This window comes from Lygodium microphyllum, chromosome 7 (assembly GCF_053477565.2).
Source record: "Lygodium microphyllum isolate KBCC chromosome 7, Lygodium_microphyllum_v1.1.10, whole genome shotgun sequence".
Taxonomy (NCBI): Eukaryota; Viridiplantae; Streptophyta; class Polypodiopsida; order Schizaeales; family Lygodiaceae; genus Lygodium; species Lygodium microphyllum.
In genome coordinates, this window is record NC_141141.1 from 14,808,837 (window position 1) to 14,832,497 (window position 23,661).

Consider the following 23,661-nt stretch of genomic DNA (forward strand, 5'->3'; position numbering starts at 1 on the left):
CTTGACTTAATTTAGGTTTTTATCAAATTTTCTTTAAGTTTTTGTCAAATTTTCAATTATTTATTGACTTATTATTAAAAATTTTAGGTTACTATAAATTATCATTATTATTGCTTATCCTAAATTACTATTTATTTTTAAATATATCAAAATTTATTAAAATTTCTATTTTATCTTATATTTCTTGTAAATTAATATGGTTTAATGACACTTTTAAAAATTTCTATATAAAATATATATTTTTCTAATTTAAAACTAAAGTATCCATTAATGTTATTAAAAATTTTAGTGATTTTTTTCTTAAAATTTTTATGGAATTTGGTTTTTTAAAGGGAAAGAAAAGGAAAAATAAAGATTAAGAAAAGAAAAGTGGGACAAAAAAGGGTTAATTACCTTAAGGCTAAGGGGGACCCTCCTTGAAGCAGGTGCACATAGCATAGGCCCTTCCCCTCTCCCTTCTGAATCATGTACCAAGTGTGGTGCTTACCTGTTTGGGGTCTTTGATGGCTTATGCAATAGCAACTGTTGTCTTAGCTCGATGCTAGTATGCCGTTAGAGAGTGTAGATGTGTCATTAGGAACTTGCAAGTTGATCCTCATGGGACAAGGCCAAATGCTTCACATGCAAGGTAGACCTAGGGAGCACCTAGTCATTTAAGTCCACACGCTCATGAGTTGCGCAATGAAAGTGACTAAGTTGCATTCCCAAGTGAACATGTCACAATATCTTTTGGGAGATGAAGTGTCAATGTGAAGTCATAACGACTTTGGAATTTGATTAGAGCCTTGTTGCTAGAGAGGGTCTAGAGCATAAGGGACTATTAGGATGGACTGCAAAGAATTCTAAAGGAGAAATCTTGAACTTCTTTCACAATTGTTAAAAAGATTGATTGGCACACTTGAAGAAGCTAAAGGAAAAGATAATGATGCCTTTAAGGTAGCTTATGGCCTACTTAGGCAACTTTCTTAAAGAGTCATTGAAGCCTTGCATAATTATACATGTTGTTAGAGGAGAGACTAAGTTATATGTATGCCCTACTATCTAATCCCCCTTGGTCTTTTCCTTGTTTGCAAGCTATAAACAATAATGTTTTGAATTAGTACATTATCTATTTTCTTTTGCCTTTTAAAAATTGGTTGTGTGACATGCTACCAAAATAGATGCATGACAATTATTTGAGATGTTCTTTTCGCAATCACATTGGGTGGTGCATTAAACAAATAACAAATTGTGAGATGAAAAAGTTACAATAAGAACACATTCTCTCACAAATTTATTAAAAGATTCAAATTCATGGTTCCATGTAGTTGTTTTCTCTATCTAGCTCTAATTAATGGCCAACCTTGGTGAAATTTCCACGTGGTTTTGAATAAGGCTTGATTATGTTAGTTTACATTAAGAAATTGGACTACCTACAAACAATTTTTTAACAATTATGAAATTGATAAAGACTACTTTACTAATGTGAAAGCAAACTTGGAATATTATCAATGCATACTAGCATATCTATTAGCATTTGTTTAACTTAACAAGCTTTCTAGGATAAGTACAAGCCCATCATTTTGTCTAATTTAAGGACAACATTCACAAGAAGCCCTTTTAGTACAAGATATGGAAAACAACAAACTTCCAATTTTTGAAAGAACTTCTAAATACATGTATTTTCAGATCTTATAGCAAATTTTGGAGGTTTATGAAATGTACCATTAATTCCACATTAGAACTTAGATTTTTGTGAGCATTAGTTGAGTACTAATATAATTGAATGAGTCTTGTCAAAGTACAATCGAGCAAAAAAGAGGTATGAACTTGGATCAACCATTTGAGCATGAGGGTCATGCAATATATACCTTTAAAATGTTCTATGAGGTTAAAGTACAATCGAGCAAAAATGACGTGTGAACTTGGGTCAACCATGTGAGCATGAGGGTTGTGGAATATATACCTTTAAACTGTTCAATGAGGTTAAGATTACCTAATGAACTTGAAACTATGAGGGGGTCAAGCATGTGCCACACAAGGCTTACGTTACCTTTCGAACTACGGGATCGCCTAGTCAAGCCTACATGTGATCCCTTGCTCAAGATATTATTACTTACACTCGGAAAAACATGATCAATGCAAACATCATCCCAATGGTTTTGTAACCAAGCATTGATTGCATTGCAATTTATGGAGCCATGAAGCCTAACACTTTAACATTGTGAAGGTTGATAGATCCATTAGGCATCGATGAAGGTGAACCTTACTATTGTGGAGGTTGATAGACCCATACGTACCTAAATCCAAGACTAGAAAATGAAGGCATATCCTTTCATTCACACTACCTCATTGCATAATATTAATGGAGGCTAGCACCTAGATTTATTAGACATAAGACATTGTAGAAATTGACAATCCTAGACCCATTGATTGCAAAATAACGGCCTCTCCTTTCATTACAATTTTGACCAACTTTCCGTATTTTTCATCTTTAAGGCAATAGCTGCCCTTGAGGTGTTCTGACGTCCTAATTGCTGACAAATATAATCTCCAGCACATATGACTTTGTGTATGTCTACATTTGTCTTTACCTTAAGTCCATCAAGCATGTAGAGGACATCCTCTGTGGCCACATTCCCTGTGGCTCCTTTGGCATAGGGGCATCCACCAAGACCAGCCACAGATGAGTCCACAACTTTGATCCCCATCTGCAAATCAAACAGGTCACATGGGCATCATGTTGATGGAACATTATTAAGAAAACCCACAAAAGTTGTCACAATGTAATAAAACTAGGTTTTCTACAAACAAGGGAGATTAAAAACCAACCAAAAATGTTCAATGTCACGCACTCAATATGCAATAAATCCAGGTTTCCACCCAAAAAGGTTTCCTCTGAAGATTATATATGCTTCTCAAATGACCCCAAAAAAAAAGTCAGATGACATGCATTCCCCCAAAATCCCCTAGCAACTTGCAAGGGAAGGCCTTCCCTCTCATCATCAATGAGACCAATGTGGGATTGAGGTGACTATGATTGTTGGCCACAGCTTGCCAATGTTGAGTAGGGCCTTGAGACACTCATTGATTGGAAAGAATATTATCATACTTGTTACCACTCGCTATTTTGTCAGTGGAAGGTAAATGGCAATGAACAACTAAAAAGGAGAACATTATGTTTAGACTTATCCTGACAAATGTCATGACTCTGCATCTGGCGGTTAAAAATACGATGAAGTAGCAAATACACACCTGAAGAGCCAAAAATATATTGGCCAATGCTTGGCCATATGTGTCATGAAAGTGTACAGCTATTTTCTCTACTGGAACAGTTTTCATCACAGCTTCTAGCATTGGCAACACATTCCCTGTCATACAAAATTGTACCGTGAGTCAGTTTTCAGTTTGCCAGTCATTAGTACTGCAACACAAGAAGCCCATTTAATAACTGCATTTCATTGGCCTTTATCCATCATATCACTGGAAACTCAGCCATGTTGCTGGTCATAGTATTTACACTCTGGTGCGATTTTCTCTCTCTGGGTCCAGGTTCCACGAGTGCCCACATTGTATCATTAATTTTTGGTGGCAACACTGCCCAAGGTAAGGGCTGAACTACGATAGTGATTGAGAGACAACCATGATTTGAACAGCAACACTTGATAAATACCCAGGCACAACCAAGCAATACATTTCATTTTTCTGCATTTGATCTTTTATGCAAACATGAAATATGGAAGTGAAAACTCAGAATTGTACCTACAGTTAAATTGGTTCTGAAAAAATCAAATAATGAACTTGGAATGATCAGAAATAGAAATACCTATAGTTCCAGCACCGATAGTGTCACCAAGGGAAACTTCATAACATCCCATCTCTATCATTTTTTCTGCAACAAATGCAACTTTTGATGGAAAGACCGGCCCTTCCTCTGGGCATTCCACAACACAAGATACATACCTGATTCACAAAATGGAACAGTAGATTTAGGCATAAGTGCACATGCTTGAACTTGTACAAAAGCCTTTCAGCCCAATACTCCCTTAATACATTGGGTATCAACTAAAGAGGCCCAGCATTTTTAGGCCTTTTATCATGCTACAGTTGGGGGAAGACATGCTTCACTAACATTATGAATGAAGTTGCAAAGTGTGATGATTAAATGTAGTAGTCTCATGAAATTCATAAGCAGTTTGACCTACACTGGAGATTTCTTCCTTGTGATCAGGCACTTGTTTCAATCAAGAAACAGGAGTGTTCTTTTTGTGTGCCACTTTTGCAGATGATATTAGCCAAATAAAAATTGTATCCCAAGCACAAGAGATCTTATTAAAGACGTTTCTTTTTGTAATATGACTTTTAAGATACTTTTTTTCAATACACAATATGTCAGCTATAGTCAACCATGTCAAAAGGTATGCCAATTTTGTGCTTTGACCACTATAATGTCAGTGGGAAAAACATTTACCCTCTGACAGGTAGAGAGTATTTTTTTGCAGCATCGACAACGACTTCATAATTTTTCAAGCTATCTTGAATGCTGCAATTTATGTTTGCCCTTGAGAAGGATTCAGAAGCAGAAGCAAATATAGCCACTTCCTTCGCTCCAGAGGCCACTGCTGCTTCAAATCCCTTCAAAGAATAGGAAGATGCTTTTCAACGTTAATAATAGGTCTTCCTTGATTGATCGACTGAACTTAAGGCTGCTTACTTAATGCATGTAAATTTTAGAAATGCTTTGCAAACAACTACATAAGCACAAGAAAGTACTTTAAGATTAGGAGTCAGCACAGGGAAACGGGCACCCTTGAAAGACGTGACACTAGCCATCACCTCCTTGGCATCTGAAAGCTGTAACAGAAGCACAAATAACAAAGCATGATCACTTCTTATGTTAGATAAAAAAGCAGGAAAAAAGATGCAGAAATAAGGACATGCAGTAAACTTGCACAAGGTTGATTGATATGTTGTTGTTCTGTCCAAATATGTTTCTTTCCTGACTGATGTCCTACATCATTTTTGAAGCTGTAACCTCTTTATTCGGCTTGCAAGTATCCTATCTGCGCATAGGAAAATGCTAATGTGGCTCTTGCCCACTCTCTCAGCTAATATTTGGAGGGGAAGTGCCTCCCCTTGTGGGCATTCAGATGTGTTTATTTTGGGGAAAAACAGAACCACCACAAGACTTACTTTCTCTCATGAACTCTGTTTTGCAAGGCACTCCTTTCTGCTCTAGTACAAAAAAATGCTTCCTCTTAAGGAAAATTTTCTTAAGACAATCATGAGTGTAGGCCACAAAGGACGTAATACAACTCCGTAAGTGAAGACATGTAAGGTGTACTTAATGGAGGCTGAAAGGGCAGTGCAGCGGAACTAGTGGATGGGATGGGTGGGAAAATGATTTGTACTCCATGCCAGTTTCCACGTAAGGGTGATTAGTCCTTTGTGGAAATTCTATTCCTCCTGCAAAATCATTAGATCGGTGCACCAAATCTAAAGGGGAAAACTCAAATTTACCTTCAATCTATTGTTTTGCTTGATACATGAGGATGAGATCGTATTTAGCTTGTGAAATCTCGTATGGTTTGTGAACTCCATGGTAGTTTGAAGACTCTCTAACCATGTCGAATGGAGGAGCAAGCTGTGAAGCCCACTTCGTCGCATGCTTTGATGTGATAGGCTCTAGAGCATCATAATGATGCTCACATCACATCGGGGAGTCCTTCACCCTTAGGCACACTTTTTAGGACCTCATCTTTTCCCAAGCCGAGTGGTGTCTCCATCATGGAGGTTTATCCACCCATTCCCACAGTTTTGGATTTTTCACGGCTCAGGAATGCAGTGTGGATCAGTTGGTACCATAGTTTGCTTCCATTGCATTTCCTAGTGGGCCTTCTAGTCATTTTCCTATGCCCTAGTTGATTCTTGGACAAGGCTTACGTGTCCCGATGCTTCCATCTCCACCGGCACTTTATGGAGACATTCATGTTCCAACGTCTATGCATCAATTGGCACCCATTGGACATCCATTCATGTTCCAATGCCTATGCATCAATTGGCACCCATTGGACACTATCTATTTCTACCTACCTACCTCCCCCTCCTACTTATCCCCCTCCATCACCTCCTTCGTATTCCACTTATCCAACACCTCATGGTTCTTCCTCATCTGCTAAACATACCTTTAATGATAAGACTTGTTTTAACGGGTCAAACTTCACTACTTGGTCAAACTTGATGAGACATGTCCTTGACTCCCATAACCTATGGGATCTTGTGCAAGGGTTGGAACCCCAACTTGATTCTGCACTTGTTCCATAGAAGGTTATCCGCTCGTGAAAGGCTAGAAATGCCTCCGCTATTGTTGAGTTGAAGCAAGGTCTATTATCTAAATTTCATTCATAGCTTCAACATTTTGACTTAGCATCTGAACGTTGGGCACACTTGACTAACCACTATGCAGCTGGGGATAGGACCCGTTGCATCAATTTGGATTGTGAGCTCCAAAACTTTTAAATCACTGACCAGGATGACTTGAAAGTCAAGTTGGCTGAGTATTGACACCTTGCGGAGTTATCTAACATGGGGTCTCTTAAGTCCTCGAACAATCAAGTCACATTGTTTCTAAACAAGTTGCCACAGAAATACTTCCATTTTATGCAACAAGTCATTTCACAGTCTACCATGTCCACATTCTATGAATTTGAGTGTTAACTACTGCACTGTCTTGCCCACCCTTGGCTCAGTTTGAGCCTCTCTTTTTTCCACCCCAACTACTTAGGTTTGAGAGGCTACCTCTAGGAGTTCTTCGATATCCTAGATACCTTCTTTGGCACGACCAATGGAACTTCCTTTGTCATCAGATGATTTGGTGTCCATGATCCATGAGTTTTTAGATTTCCTATCTCTTGCAAAGGGAGTTTCAAAGGGATCTATACTCTCTTTGCTCTTAGAGGGGACTTCTACTTGTTGGGCTTTAGAGGGGGCCGTCGCACCTCCACCCTCAGGGGAAGCACCTACTCATCATGATGTTCGTCACCCACCATTTACTCTTTTGGAATGGTTGTCTTCGAATAGTGATTTCTCCTATTGATACCCAGGATCACAAGTGGAAGATGCTCCAAATGCCAGGCTTGATGATGGAACACAGCACCTGAAGCCAAAGAGGAAGGGTGAAGGCACCCATGAGCCACGAACCACAATGTCCTCTTGAAGGGGGTGTAAGGGCAATGGAAGGGGCTGGTGAGAGAAGGGAAGGATGTTTAATGACAGAGGAAGAGGGGTGAAGAATGATTGAAGAGTGCTCTAGGGTGGTGAAGAATGAATGAAATGACTGTCTATTTAAAGAAAAGCTATCTAGGGTGGCGCACTAGTGTGTGGGCGTCCACTAAAAAAGTGACAAAAAATGCGGACACCAACCCTTTTTGGGACTATCAGTGTAAAAACCTAAATGAAGTGTGGTGAATTGAAGAATGGCTTCCCCAACACAACAATCTTTTTCACAACGACCACAATCAAGGTTCTTGACTCTCATATTGGTTTAGTGACTACCATGGGGTTTGTTCCTTGTAGAGAATCCAAAGAACTAAATGAAAACAAATTGGGAGTCTCTAGGGGGAAGAGTTCTCTCTACACAATATCTGCCAACAACTCTATTTTTTGTTTGAACAATTGAGATGATCTTAAAGATTCTAAGCCATGTCCAATGGATGGTCAAAAACTCATTCCTCTCTCTCTTCAAGTGGTTGTATTAATTCATCCAAATGGGCCTAGACCTATCAAAGTCCTACTTTGGATAGGATTCTGAAACCAACCCTTGTATCTTTACCTTCATGTCCATGTGTGGCCTCTTACCACATATGTCACAGGGATGTTACATATTGAGATGCTTTAATCCTGCCGATAGCATTCGATTAAGTTATTAATCAAATGTGCAAGATTGTTTAGCACATGCATTACACATGGCAATTATTTCATGATAACAAGCCAATGACCCTGAGAATGCAGTGGGTGTTAAATGCAAAAGTTGTGATAAGTTATACCAACTAGGTTTTGGTTGTCAATAGGTGTCAGCTTTGATCCTAGGATAGTTATTTGGCCGATAGATGTAAGTGGTGATACTAGGAACTAGCATTAATTAATTAATTTATGTCAATCTAAGGGTCAACAGAGGTTGGCGACCCAGGCCTAGGCAGTTTGATTATGGATGAGCACATTTCATTTTGGGCAAGGTCAAAAGGGTTGAAATTAGTTTTGAAAATTAATTTAATTTTTGGATAATATTGAAAAATGGGTTTAAAAGGCTACCACTTGGCAAAAATAACCATGCAAACTGACAAAACGTTTTTGGGGGGTTTGGGTCTCAGCCATTCAGACAGCTTTCAGTTGGTGGAAGAGAGAGAGAGAGAGAGAGAGAGAGAGAGAGAGAGAGAGAGCTCTTGCTCATTTTCCAAGCAGAGAAACAACAATCGGCTCTAGGGATAGCCATCTAGAACCTTCCAAGGTCAAGCGATGACAGGGAGACACCTTCCAGGGACTGGCGACAGCATTTTGGGGGCTGCCTAGCAATAAGTGATTGCATTAAATGTACCTGGAGCAGGCAACAAGTAGATTTGAGGGTTTTCTCTCAAAGAAAATTAGATTTCTCTCTCATCTTGGCTCTCTCTCACCTTCTCTTATCCATTCTCAGGAGATCTCAACTTATTTCAGCTATTTGGAGCAAATCTCAACCAGATTTGGTGGATAGTAGAGGAAATTCTACTGTAAACCCTAAATTTTTGCAAAAATTTACGATTTAACCACCTCAAGATCTGTGCCATTAGTAGAATGGCATCACACACTAAAATCAGCACCTGCAATTTATGGTATTGTCAAGGATTTCAGATGCCTAGCCATCCATCGTAAATTTGTGGTAGCACTTGGCCAGTTGGAATCCAATTAGAGCAAGTCCTAGGTGAAACTCAGGGGACAAATCGTCCCAATTGATTGTTGGATGAGCAAGGGGCTTTTGGATCAACCAAGGAGATTGTGGAATCTTAGCTTCTAATAAATCCATTTATCGCCGTTAGTTTTAGGGTCAACAAGGAGTCAATTGTCCAAGAATTTTGACGGTAAAGTGTATATTTCAATTTATGTTTATTTGCTGATTGCTATAATTAGGTGCTTGATCAGGAAATTAGCACCCTCTCCAAGAAAGAAGGCTGGATATATGGTTCCGTTGCTAGAATACTACTGAATTCCTTGATTTGGTGGGCCCAAGGCACTGATTGCAAGCCAAAGCTTTATGCTAGTGCTGATTTTTGTTTGCCAGCTTTCCGTCCAAGGGTGTTTACCACCTTTTCTTGAAACGAGACCTACTATGGCAAGGAATTGCTTCTGTTAACCCCAACACGAAGAAAGTAAAAGGACGTGGAAAAGATGCAGGGCAAAGGCGGAAAAAAGGTAGCCCGACTAAAGAAAGAAGAGGAGAAAAGACCAAAAGCGCAAGGGCAACCTTAAAAGTCCAAGGCAAAGGCAAAAGGGGAAAGGCGCATTTTAAAATAAAAAGGCGCACCTTGAAATCTTGTAAAAGAGCGCTGGGCTCTCACCCGTGCAATTTGTAAATGTAGACGGGCGGTGGACAAGAAGCTAGGAAGATAGAAGGACAATGGGAAAAAGGGCCTAGGCTACGGCCGGCCATGTAAAAAAGGGGAAAAGGGGATGACCGCCCAAAAGGAATTTAGGGTTTTGTATATAAAGTTGAAAAGTAAATGAGAAGCTCATTCTTGTATGTGGCCAAAAGTAGCTCTCTTCTTCTTCTTCTTCTTCTTCTTCTTGCTTGCTTGAGCTTGCGCTTGAGAGAGAGAGTGTGAGAATGTAAGGGAGTGAGTGTGTGAGGGTGAGGAACCGAGGAGGAGAAGCTCTCCATCTTCTCCTCTCTTCTCTTCTTCTCTTCTCTTCTCTTGTCTTGCTTGCGGCAATGGAGCTTGGAGCGTGGAGCTTGAGGATCGAGCTTGCTTGAAGCTTGCACTTGGATCGTGGAGGTACCGGAGTGCACGCGAGAGGAGGTAACTCGAACGGCACGAAGGTAAGCTCACTACACCCGTAGATATGGATGGCGCGTCAGCTATGTGAGAGGTAGCCATTAGTGCTTGGCTTGGAACGCTTGAAACAATAAGCGGTCCGAGGATCTTAGCGGTTAAGCGAAAGCTCCCACATTTTGGTTCCGTTGCCGGGACAAACGGATTCAAGCCTTGAGCGCTTGCGCGCTTCGAATCGAGCATTGGAGTAGGGTTTTCCCCAAACCAGTGCTTGAGATAGGTAGGAAGCGAGGGGGTTGAAGATGGTATTCGATCTCCTTGGCAAGTAGGTTTGTTGTTTTTGTTGAGATTTATGTTGTGAGATGGGGTAGTGTAGGTATTTACTTTGTGATTTGGATGCATTAGAGTAGGAGAAAACAAAGACAAACAAAGAAAATAAGCATTAGGGTTACTGTTGCAAAACAGGGCAAGAATCGTGCAAAAGCGAAAACTTACTTATGATGCCTAAGGTCGGTAAGTGAGTTATTGGGGATGCCAATACCATACCCGGAAGAGGGTATAAGGGCCAGAAGTGACAAGAAATGCCACATTGTGCATTGCAGGGTTTCAGAAGAGCAGGAGAGAAGAGGAAAGCTTGGCGAGGAAATCCGCTTCAATCTTGGCATCAGGGAGATCTTTGGCTAGCCCAGGTAATTCTACACCTCTCCCTACGGTAGTAGGACCAATCTGGAGTTGCTCGACAAGGGGGAAGACGGACCACCCGGTCCACTCGGCCAAACCCTAGTCGGCCTCGGACCGTCCGAGGAAAAACCGTCCGAGTCAACCCATTCGGTCGTCCAAGTCAAAACTTTTTGCCACGTGGCACATTTGGCCTCGGCCCGCCCGAATGACCCGTCCGAGACTCAAATTCGGCCCTCGGCTACGTCCCACATTCGGCCCTCGGCCCAAGTGCCTCGGCCCGCCTGAGTGACCTCGTCCGAATTCGTCCGAATCCAGCCCTCGGCCCATGCGCCTCGGCCCGTCTAAGTGACCCACTCGGACCCTGCAATTCGGACCTGTTAGGCCGAATTTAGATTTTCTCAAATTTTAACCTGAAGACAGTGAAATTAACCGAGAAACCGTATAGAGCCGAAACCATATCAGGGATCCATTACCGGGCTAAAACTTAGAGTAAGTGGTTCAAAATTTGGCTATACGGTCCTCCAAATTGTGCATGGATTTTACCGTAATGGCCCTGCGGGGCGAGGGGAGACTGCCCCCCCCGGCCCCCCGCAGAGGGGGCTCTGGCCCCTCTGCACCTCCCCCAAGTAGGTTGGAGAGGGAACGCGCGCCGTGACAGGTCCTCCAAATTGGACCCTAGTGTAGTAATGGCTCTACACGAGCATGGATTCTCACTTGCAAAAGAGCAACCAAAAGCCCCGGCCCGAACAGAGAGAAACAGAGACCCTAGACCATCAATGGGCCAATCTGGCCATCAAGGGCAAAAAGACCACACCACGAGAACACAAAGACATTGTGTTCGTACCATGTCTAGTCAGAGCAAAATGCAGTATCAGCAAGCTACAAATGCCAAGATGACTAGACATGACACTCTTGACGAGAGATGTACCTTGAGCAACACTGCACAGACCACCCAAGACCTCACTAGAGAATCCACATCTGACTGTGCAGTTAGGGACTCAAAGGCATCTGTTAGAAGGCTTAAATTTACAAGCCAAGACCCGGAAGATGAAGACATAGTACCACCGGCTTATCTTAGGGTCAAACTCACCGCGAAAAGAGAGCATACTATCGATGCTCTGATTGATGAAGGAACAGATTTTAACATCTTGACCTATGAATCATGGACCCTACTAGGCCAACCAGAGCTCACACCGACTAGTGCAACTCTTAGCCCTTATGGGGGACACCCACAAGCACTCATAGGAAAGTGCAAAATCCTTGCGACAATTGAAACAGAAAGCTTGCCTATCCTATTTCATGTTCCTCCAAATAGTGCTAGTTGCGGGAAAGAAACCCTCCTAGGAAGACCCTTCAGAAGAGCGACCAAGTGTGAGGCTGACTATGTAGCACAGAGGATACATCTAGTACTACTAGGTGTGAGGATAATCACAACTTTTAGCAAGGGTGACCTCATCAAACCTCGAGGGAAGGGAAAGGAGCATTCTGACATACCAAGCAAGCCTAGTAATGAGAGCAAGGAGTTGTTGAAAGAGTTCATACAAGCGCACGTTGAACGGAGAGAACCAGTGAGTGAGGCCACACTTGAGACAAAAAGGTTAGGAGACAAGGCCAAGGATAGGGTTTGGACTCACAAATATCGTAGAAGACCACGAAATAAGCCCAAGCCTTATAGGCGAAGGCATCAATGGAGAGTTAGCACAACGCCGCGATGGATATCCAAAGCGTTGCTACGTGCTCAAGGATACTACGCAGGTAACCGATGGATTTGGGTACCAAAATTCCTTGCTAAACCGCCTCCATCAGCTGAAGACCAGAGTGCATCAAAAGCAATGAAGCACAGGAGGAAATCTAAGAGAAACTCCAGGTCTCGAGACAACAAACCAGACATGATTGTTCGAAAGAAAGAGCCTCAGCCTAGCATGCTAAATAGACAGATGTCATATATAGCCATTGAGCATGCACAAAAATCATTAGTGCCCAAAGAGCCTTTGATTTCCCAAGGGAAGAACAAGCATCATAGGCACAACATTGCTCAAGGCAAGGCTGATCGCTGAACAAAGCAAATGGCACAATTGTCTAATAGCCTCGAGTAAATCATTCAACCAGTGCCAAGTCCACCTAAGAGTCCTAGATCTCCTACATCCTCTTCTTCCAAACAGACACAGGAAGCACAACAGCGGTTGTCAAGGGAAACTGCTCAAGTCCAATCTCTATCCCCATCTAAGCTTCCAAATGTCCAAGAGGTGGGACATGACGCCATCTGTAGCTCTCGACCCAAGGATATGCATGAGCAACCTAATGTGACTAGATCAACTCATGCTCGATCTACACAGATGAGTGCTCAAAGGGCAACAAAAGACACGGCCACTTCTGATCGCCCTAGGGACTGGACACCGCAATCCATCAAGGATAGCCAGCCCACTAAACTAGCTGTTACTACTTCCAATCAAAGATCACAGCAGTCACAGCCCTTGGCTGTGACAATGCCCCTTGTGGAACATGTACACTTAGTAGTTTACCTGTGGAAGAGGTGTCGCAACCAAATCCCTCGACAACTCCAGCACTTTCAAAGTGCCTAAAGCCTAGGCTGGAGGAGTTAAACACAAGGGAGTTGGCTGAAGGGCCAGACTCTCCGAAAAGGGAGGTAGTTGTGCTCTCACAACCTAGTGACGCTATTCAGCAGGCCACGGCCATGTCCCGTAAGGACACACTAGAGAAAGAGAATGCTGAGGCCCAACCAAGCACATCAACGGCTGACCTAATCCAGGGTCCTGAGTCGTTGAGAGATGCACCTTCATTGACCAAGAAAAAGAGGAGAAAACATCGAAAACAACAGCAGCTACAGGTGGTTGTGGACCCCAAGAGCATTGAGACCAAGGGCAATGGAGAGCTGGGGAAAAAAGCATCAAGTCCATCCACTAATGAACCCATTGATGTCTCTCCTAATAGCGGTGAAACCTCAGTCACATCCGTGTGCTCTGAAAAATCAAAGCAGTCGTTGCCATCAACAGTTGCTTTCAACACTCAATCCACCGACAATAGAACTCACATCGACCAATCAAGAGTATATACAATGTCGTCACAACAGGATGACAAATCTATACCAGTCACATCCGAGAAGAACCATGACAAAATAGCAGCAAAACCTCAGGAGAAACGTGAGAACCCCAAGAGCATAAGAAATCCCAGCGTTGACCAATCTTACTCATCTAGGCCTGAGCCCCCAGCTATGCTAAAGCCTAAGGAAACTCCTAGAACTCTGCATGAGATAGCAACCGAGCAAGCCCTCTTTGAACATAGAAGTGTCACGGAATGCTTAACTGAGTTGGATGCTAAGCTCAAAGTGGTTGCACGCGTTTACGTCCTTGCAGACATGGATACAATCCCAAAGGAGCAGCTTGGAGATTACTTGCCCTTCCCTTTATCTTGGGAAGAGCAGGAATATCTTAACGAGCACTATGACAGACTCCTGCATGAACGCATGCGACTCATCTCTGACGAGGAAGCCGACGAACTGCACTTAACTGTCACGTTCAATGAAGTGCTCTGCCGACCGAATCTCGTAGACATAGAGCAACTAAAGCGACTAACAAAGGGCCAAAGTCAATTTGAACAGCGTTGGTGTGAGAACCGCGTTGCAATGGCAGAACTAGGGGCTCAGATCATGACAGTCTCTCAGGAGCGATTGGCCAAATGGTGATCCCAAAGAGACCCAACCTATGTGGCACCAACTTCCCTTGGAGTGCTGACTGCCATTCGAGGCAAGGACTTGGGTAAACCAAGCCAAGAAAACCCTCTGCTTGATAAGGTTCTCACTGAGAAGGAGTTACATGTCGCCAATAGACTCGGACAAGGTTCCATGCTACTCGATGTGGCAAAATATCTATCGGTATTGAGTAAGCTGCCACGAGTGCTGGACGCATGTGCCACACTCCAGTACAACCCCGGGTTCTACAATTGGTTCTTATCCTCGTGAAGTGACATGGATTCATAAATATGTATATAAATAAACACTGAATTGTGTGTCACCGTGTATAAACAATATCAACACACACAAGCAATGATAGTCAAGCGCAGGGAGAAGAGTTGGGTCTGAAAGGCTAAGCTCCTCAAGTCCTCCTCTCATCACGCATTTAAAAGCCGTGTGACCACCCCCACCTCCAAGTGAAGGGCATGCAACCCACATTACCGCTACAGGAAGCCTTGACCAACAACTCTGATGGTGTAGATAGGGTGCAGCCCCTTTCTATACACCTTCCTCCCTTTTTGGTCTATCCTTCCGAGGATGTGCCCTATCCCACTCCATGACAACCAGTCCACTCAACTTAGCATAGGCCAATATTGGCTAATGGCTGGAGGCAAAACGGACATCCTCATGGGAGCTATCCCTTTGCGACAAATACTGCATGCCTCACCCCTCCCCTTCTTGTCATAAGCGCTTGATGAACCACACTAAAATCCCTTCCATGCGAACAGTTGTACCCTGTATCAAGGTCTAACCCCTGGATTGCATCTTGCAAGCTTCCAGACGGAGCGCATGGAGAACCATGCCCATCTGGCATGCAAAGACGCTCTTCACAGACGACGGGAGCATGTGGCACGCGCCCCTCCACTGGAGCGCTATGTGCCCACCCTCTAGAGGTATGCCAAGAAGCGAGGCCCTAAGCGACACCGTCCTGGAAGAAGGCCGAAGAATCCGCGAGTCAAGAAAGACGAGACTCGAAGAAATGCGCAGCAGGTGGCAACGCCAGTGGCACAAACCCCCAACATACGTTCGGGCACCAGATGCTCAAGGGCAGAAAAGGCGGCCTGGGACAAGGAAGAATTTAATGAATTGTTTAAAGACATTCTGGAAACGGTAGCGGCCCGGGACTACACTATTCATGTCCCGGACGACATGTTCCCTGCCCAAACCCATGGGAGCCGTGCACCAGCAGAGCCTCAGTCGCCCGACCACCCCGACTCGCCCCGCCTCGTACAAATAGAGTAGCCCCATGTTGTATAAAAGGCTTATCAAATGCTACCTGGCCATGACTTTTTGTCTTTAAATGGTGAAATGTTGACATGTTTTCCAATTGTACAAACTTTTAATATCTGCGTTTAATAGATTTCACGTCTTTAACAAAAGAAAAAGCTAATCAAGCGCAGGTGCTAAGTATCTAAGTCAACACCATGGAATTCACATAAGTGATGTCTCCTTTCGTTGCACCGGTTTATCATAGTTGTGGCATGTGCCATGCATGTACTCTCATAAAGTGACAAGAGGATGCAGAATAACACATTTCAAGGTCTAGAAGCGTTTAATATCCAAGTCACTACAAGACCACCACTCCCCACAAAGAACCATTATGGAGGAAGTGACAGGATACCAAGGAACAAAAGCCATGACGGAAACGCCACTGGATGAGAACCCAAGGACACCTTTGCAGAAAAAGCACATATTGCAACTAAGCATGGCCAAAGCATAATCATCGATTACCTCCTCCTTCTTGGCCAAACTCTGTGTTCGGGCAGGAGCCACGCTCTCAACAAGGGCGACCGTCTCTTTATCATCCAAGACTCAATTCGCAAGATGCTCTGCCCTTGTCCATGCACAGCTCAATCCAAGTGCTACCTCAATTGTTTGATGTCTCCCATGTTACAAAAAGATTTGCAAAATCCCACGTGTATCTCTTCATCTCAACAACAGTTCCTCTAACATCAAGGCTGGCGACACAATCATCTCTGTAATACCCATTCTGCATAGCCTTTGGATCCCAATGTTTCTCAAATCCAAATGAAAGTCTAACAGCCTCAAAGTATGGCATTGATTGTATTCATTTTTCTACCCAAAAAAAAAAAAAACACGATCACAGCACCGCACCTAGGGGTCCTCAAATTAGGTACGTCCAGTGGCCTTGGTCAGGTGGCTCCGTCCCTAATCCCCTAGCCCGTTGTACATCCCCCACAATTGTTCAGGGCACATCAAGGGCAGGACACACCTCGGGAGGTCGCCTCGCCTATGGGTAGACCTGTCACCCTGAACCACTTACACAATTCTTTTGCACTCACCTCAATGCCATTCCAATCAACAGTGGTAAGCAAGGCATGAACGACAATGGACAAGTACACCATACTCTTCAAGCACTACAAGTAGTCACTAACTACCAAGAGCTAGACATCAAGGAGCTCATTGCTACGCGGCCTTGACAAGACTGTAATGAGGTCTCAAGCTATCTTCAAGTGTACTCCCCGTCTTCATCGACAAACTTTTCCATCACATAAGACCTTGCTCCACTGACCCAGTGCTCTACCAGAAACCAGGCCGACAGTCTTCTAGCTACGTAATATCTAAGTATGCACGGGCCCTTACATAATATCTGCACCGAAGTATATACACAGTTTGGGTCCTCAAGTGCAAGACAGTACTCTCAGCTTGCTTAGAGTTCGACCTGTCTCCCAAACTCATTGCACTATATCTTGTGCACAATAGAGAAGACTAGCACTACCCTTAGGGAGAAACCACACGAGAGGTTTTCACTTGCAGGTGTTGAAGACTCCAACGAAAGTTTCGTTCGCTCTCATCAACACCCAACTCTGAATGCTTATCCCTTACCATCCGACAAGCCCACAAAGAATCGTCATGAGGAGAATCCCCAACAACCCCACACTTATGCTGGTCATCCATGCAATCCCCAACACAGAATAGCCCTTCCACCAACTCCAACAACCTTCCACCAACCACCTTGGGACCAACAGGCCCCCAGGACCTTCTTCCACACCACCCCCAACACTCCTCCACGGAAACCACAGACGTCCTTGTCACCCACGTCTTCGGTGCATGCTACAGCCTGCTACCTACGACGATGAGTGCCATGGGACTGGCACTCGTCTAGAAAGGGGGTAATGTTAACCCCAACACGAAGAAAGCAAAAGGACATGGAAAAGATGCAGGGCAAAGGCGGAAAAAAGGTAGCCCGACTAAAGAAAGAAGAGGAGAAAAGGCCAAAAGCGCAAGGGCAACCTTAAAAGTCCAAGGCAAAGACAAAAGGGGAAAGGCGCATTTTAAAATAAAAAGGCGCACCCTGAAATCTTGTAAAAGAGCGCCGGGCTCTCACCCGTGCAATTTGTAAATGTAGACGGGCAGTGGACAAGAAGCTAGGAAGATAGAAGGACAATGGGAAAAAGGGCCTAGGCTACGGCCGGCCATGTAAAAAAGAGGAAAAGGGGATGACCGCCCAAAAGGGATTTAGGGTTTTGTATATAAAGTTGAAAAGTGAATGAGAAGCTCATTCTTGTGTGTGGCCAAAAGTAGCTCTCTTCTTCTTTTTCTTCTTATTCTTCTTGTTCTTGCTTGCTTGAGCTTGCGCTTGAGAGAGGGAGTGTGAGAGTGTGAGGGAGTGAGTGTGTGAGGGTGAGGGACCGAGGAGGAGAAGCTTTCCATCTTCTCCTCTCTTCTCTTCTTCTCTTCTCTTCTCTTCTCTTGCTCGCGGCAATGGAGCTTGGAGCGTGGAGCTTGAGGATCGAGCTTGCTTGAAGCTTGCACTTGGATCGTGGAGGTACCGGAGTGCACGGGAGAGGAGGTAACTCGAACGGTACGAAGGTAAGCTCACTACACCCGTAAATATGGATGGCACGTCGGCTATGTGAGAGGTAGCCACTAGTGCTCGGCTTGGAACGCTTGAAACAATAAGCGGTCCGAGGGTCTTGGCGGTTGAGCGAAAGCTCCCACAGCTTCCTTTTCCCATAGCAGTTTTTTTTTTTCCCTCTTCACTCCTCCTGAGGATGTTTCCACCTTTTCTCGAAGAATAGATCGGAATGATAGAGACCGAAGTTTTTTTCTCCCATGACCGATATACTTTTATTTTCATTTTTTTTTTAATAAAATAAAGAGAATGATAGAAATACCATGTATCAGGACCATCCTCACCACCGCTTTGGGATCAGACGAGAGAACAGAGTAAGGATAGGAGGTGTTTAGGAGGGGCTAGCAGAAGGATGCTGTCTCATAAAGAAGAGCGTAATGGCTATTAATAGCACCAGGAGAAGAACAATGCGACTCCCAAAAGGGAAAGGATAGGTCGACTGTGATTGTCAAGATTCCCAAGGAAGGAAGTACTTCTTCAGGCGATAGCCATTGATCACAAAAAGATCATCAGAGGCATCAACTGTCTGGACTTGGACGGAGTCATTCGGATTGACAGCAAGTACCTTATAAGGACCCATCCAGCATTATTGAAGCTTGCCTCGAAACTTGTCAAATCGAGAATCGTAGGCCAAGACAAAATTACCTTCTTTGAACTCCTTGTGATGGTTGCGTTTCCACCATTGTGGAATGAACTTTTTGTAGAAAGTGGCTTTGGTAATGAGAATCTCCAACTCTTCAGTGGAAGAAGAAACTTCGCAGATATCCATTGAATTCTTCTCTTCTTGGCAATGCCATTTTCTTCATTTTCAACCTCTTCTAATGCTTGTTGATTGCAAGTTTCCCCGACTGCACACCAAAAAAATGGAGCTTCAAAAGAGACACCAAGGAAAAAGGGTTTCTACTACAAGAAAATCTATCTTGTAACATCAAGCTTTTGTTTCATTCTTTAGAGAACCACAATAAGGAAAAGAACAAATCTTCACATAGCATCATAGTAGATATCTCCCACGGATTTGATAGAATCAACCATAATCTTCAACATCTTCATAGAATCCATCAAACCTAACAAGAACACAAAAGAATACACCACTTTTGAATGAAAATAATCACATAGTATTCATCTTTATTGTCTTCACAGTTCTCTCATAGTCTCTCATAGAGAGATACATTGTTTTGATAGAATTGGCTACTTCTAACTCTTTCTTTCTCTCTCAATCAATAATACATCATCTCCTCACTACAATACTCAATAATGACTCTCAATAATCCTTCTTTGGTAGTGGATGTCCATTCCAAAAGACATGGGAGGTATGAAAGGACACCAGAGCTACTACAGTGTCTCTTCATAGCTCACTACTGTCACTTCACTCTAGTATTTTCTTCAGTCTTCAACAACTGCTTCTTCCACTTTCTTGAGCTTTTTTGAACTTACATTCGTCCTTTCCAAAAGTTAGAAAACTTTTCTAAAGTACACTCTCATATCACAAAACACATACAGAAGATCTACAGAACAGAACAGAACTGGAACATAGCAGGAACAGAAGCTCTACAAAAGTCTACAGAGGTTCAACAGCAACTAAACAACAAACATTCAGCTCAACTAAAACCAAATGAACCTATCATAAATCACTCAATAAGCTATCATACAACCTCAAAATTCATCACTCAATATCCCAAACTCACTTACTCAAACAAAACAGAGCAAAACATAAAAAAACAGAAGCTCAACAAGCTCAAACAGGATCATATAGAAGCTATCAGAACATCATCAGAACCTATCACATCAATATATCTTCATCAAAAAATATCATGAGCTATCAAAATCAATCCAAACATATCCAAATCATTCTAAAATCAATCAAAAATCATACCAAATCAATCATTCACTCCACCAAAAACAACAAAAATCAATCAAAAATTCAATATTTTTCCACTCTCAACAGGCAACCTTCTTGAAAGCTGCATTTTACTCTAGCAGGTTGTGTTTGTCCCTGATTTTTGTGTTTATCACACCCTAGTACTGAAAGGTGAGAAGGATCGAAGCTTGCACGCGAGCTATGGCGGGAGAGCAAGAGAAAGAAAGAGAGAGACAAGAAATGGGAACTCCAACAGTCACAATGTGTGACCGGGCCTTCCTTTATTCAAACTGTCACTAAAAGAATAAAGAATAAAGTGACGTGACGGGCGCCCGCCACCTGCAGTGTGCAGTGGCGGGTACTGTCAGTGTAGTAATACACGGGGCGGCACGGCGGAGGCGCCTTTACCCCCAACAACCTCCCACTTAAAGGCGAATCTGCCCTAGTGAGAGAGAAAAGAAAAAGAAAAGACAGTACAAATGTACATAGGTACAAGGGATGAGGAAAGGTGACATCTCAGCCAACGCCCATCAACCTCCTGAGGAAGGCAAAGCGCTCAGTAGTGAGGCTCTTCATGAGCAGATCTGCAGGATTCTCGTTAGTGGAGATCTTGACAAGGTCAACAGACTTGTCCTCCATGACACCACGTATGAAGTGATACCTCACCTCAATGTGTTTTGTCTTCGCATGGAAGACCGGATTCTTAGCCAACTGAATGGCACTCATAGAATCCGAATGCAGTGTAGGTGTAGCATCAATCCCAAGGTCAGCAACTAGACGGCCTAACCATATGGCCTCCTTGCAAGCCTCAGTGGCTGCAACATACTCGGTCTCAGTGGTAGACAAAGCCGTACACTTCTGAACCCTGGACATCCAAGAGATAGCCCCTCCAGCATAGGTGAATACATAGCCAGAAGTGGACTTCCTACTATCTGCATGTCCTGCATAATCGGAGTCGGTGTACCCCACGACCCCTGTATCCTGGCTGCCATAGCAAATACACATATCTGTTGTTCCCTTCAGGTACCTCATGATACCCTTCACGGCATCCCAATGTCTGCTGCCAGGTGTAGCCATATAGCGTGCCACAACACCAACTGCATGCGCAATATCTGGACGAGTGGCTATCATGGCATACATCAAACTGCCCACGGCTGAAGCATAAGGGATCTTGGCCATCTGGGCCCTCTGCTCATCTGTCTGCGGACAATCGGCCTGTGATACCTTCACATAAGAAGGTAATGGACAGCCAATAGGCTTTACGTCCTGCATACGGAAGCGCTCAAGGACTTTATGAATGTACTCCCGCTGTGAGAGATACAAAAGCCCCTGATGCCTATCGCGCTTAATGCGCATCCCAAGTATATGTGAGGCCTGTCCCAAATCCTTCATCTCAAAGCTCTTCTCCAGCTGAGATTTAAGAGCATCTAGCTCATCATGAGCTTTCCCTGCTATCAACATATCATCAACATAGAGTACCAAGATAAGTAAACTGCCATCACGGGCTTTCTTCGTGTAAAGACACGGATCCATAGCACTCCTGCTGTAGCCCTGTGACTGCATAAAGGCATCAAACTTATGATACCATTCCCTAGGTGCCTGCTTCAAGCCATACAAGCTCTTCTTCAACTTGCACACTAGGTGCTCCCTACCAGGTTCTGCAAAGCCCTTAGGCTGATCCATATAGATCTCATCATGCAAGTCCCCATGTAGAAAAGCCGTCTTGACATCCATCTAATATAGATCTAAGTCAAGCTGTGCAACCAAAGCCAAGACTAAGCGCAGGGTGGTCATCTTAACCACAGGAGAGAAGACCTCATCAAAGTCCACACCATGTTCCTGCTTAAAACCCTTTGCTACCAATCTAGCCTTGTATGCCGGCTTGGGGTGTCCAGGGATACTTTTCAGCTTGTACACCCACTTGCATGGCAAAGCCTTCTTGCCCTTAGGCAAGGCAACCAAATCCCAAGTCTCATTCTTATGCAGGGAGTCTATCTCAGACTGCATAGCCCTCTCCCAGGAGTGACTGTCACCCCTGTGCATAGCCTCATCATAAGTGAAAGGCTCTCCTGCATCTGTAACCAAAACATAATGCATAGAGGGCTGAAATCTGTCAGGTGGACGTCTGTCTCTAGCAGACCGTCTCACCGCAGGCTCTGCTGCCTCTCTAACAGCCTGTCCAACATCCTGGCCCTGTGGAGGAACTGCTGCAGGCTGTACTACTGGCTGTGTTGGAGCTTTAGGCTCCTCCTAAAAGATCACTCTGCGGATCTCAACCACCTTCTCAGGCTGCCTGTGCATCTTGTCTTCATGGAAGACGACATTATGGCTGCGTACTATTTTCCGCGCCTGTGGAACCCATAGGCGATAGCCCATCTCTCCTGACTCACCATAGCCAAGGAATATGCATTTAATGCTCTTTGGATCCAATTTACTCCTCTTGTCCTTGGGCACATGGCAGAATGCCTCACATCCAAAGACACGGAGATGCGCATAAGAGGGTGGCTTACCAGCCCAAACTTCCTCTGCAACCCGGAAATCCAATCCACTAGAAGGCGATCGGTTTATGACATGCACTGCCGTACTAACTGCCTCAGCCCAAAAACTCTGGGGTAGGCCTGCATGGCTAAGCATAGAGCGCACACGCTCCTGAATAGTCCTGTTCATGCGCTCAGCCAAACCATTCTGGGGTGGGGTGTAAGAGGCGGTCAACTGACGCTTAATACCCCTGTCATCACAAAACTGCTCAAAAGCATGCGAGACATATTCTCCCCCATTATCTGTCCTAAGGCATTTCAGCCTATACCCAGTCTGGTTCTCAACAAGAGCAAGCCATCTCTGAAAAACTGCCAAGACATCGGACTTCTGCTTTATGGGATAAGCCCACACTTTCCTAGAAAAATCATCAATGAAGGTAACGAAGTACTTCGCGCCACCCATAGACATGCAAGGCATAGGCCCACAAACATCGGAATGCACCAATGCCAAGGGCTCACTCATGCGTGGCCTACCCGATTTCTTATGCGTAGACCTATTCTGCTTACCATAAAGACAATGATCACACGAGTCAAAACGTGCATAGTCCAAAGGCGGAAGATACTACAAACCAGATAACATTTTCATTCCCTTCAAAGACATATGCCCCAAACGGGCATGCCAAAGTGATACATGTGGGATAGAGCCCACTGCCAAAACATGGTCTACAGAAGACCCAGATACAACAAGAGGATAGAGGCTGCTAGCCTTGGCGCCTCTAGCAAGCACAAGTCTGCCTTTGGTAATTTTCCAGGCAGAATCCCCAAAACAGACATGAAACCCTGCATCATCCAACTGTCCTGCAGACATAAGACTGCGCGTAAGCGCAGGTACATGATGTACATCCCTAAGCAAAAATGAACTGCCAGTGGAAAACTGCAACTGAATATCACCCATGCCCACAATGTCAAGAGACCTGTCGTCTCCAAGTCTGACTGAACCAGATATAGTGCGGTAA

General features: G+C 43.9%; 1 protein-coding gene across 5 annotated transcripts in view; it reads right to left on the reverse strand.

Moving 5' to 3' along the window:
• Positions 1-2,412: 2,412 nt before the first annotated feature.
• Positions 2,413-23,661, reverse strand: part of LOC148033202 (uncharacterized) — an 82,510-nt gene continuing 61,261 nt past the window's right edge. For all 5 annotated transcript variants that reach the window (XM_087681080.1, XM_087681079.1, XM_087681078.1 and 2 more), the window contains 5 exons: positions 4,753-4,833; positions 4,451-4,614; positions 3,806-3,942; positions 3,235-3,350; positions 2,413-2,690 (listed from right to left, as the gene is read on the reverse strand). In XM_087681080.1, coding sequence (XP_087537206.1) covers positions 2,439-2,690; positions 3,235-3,350; positions 3,806-3,942; positions 4,451-4,614; positions 4,753-4,833 — 750 coding nt within the window. In that variant the 3' untranslated portion in view covers positions 2,413-2,438. The remainder of the gene's footprint in view (positions 2,691-3,234; positions 3,351-3,805; positions 3,943-4,450; positions 4,615-4,752; positions 4,834-23,661) is intronic.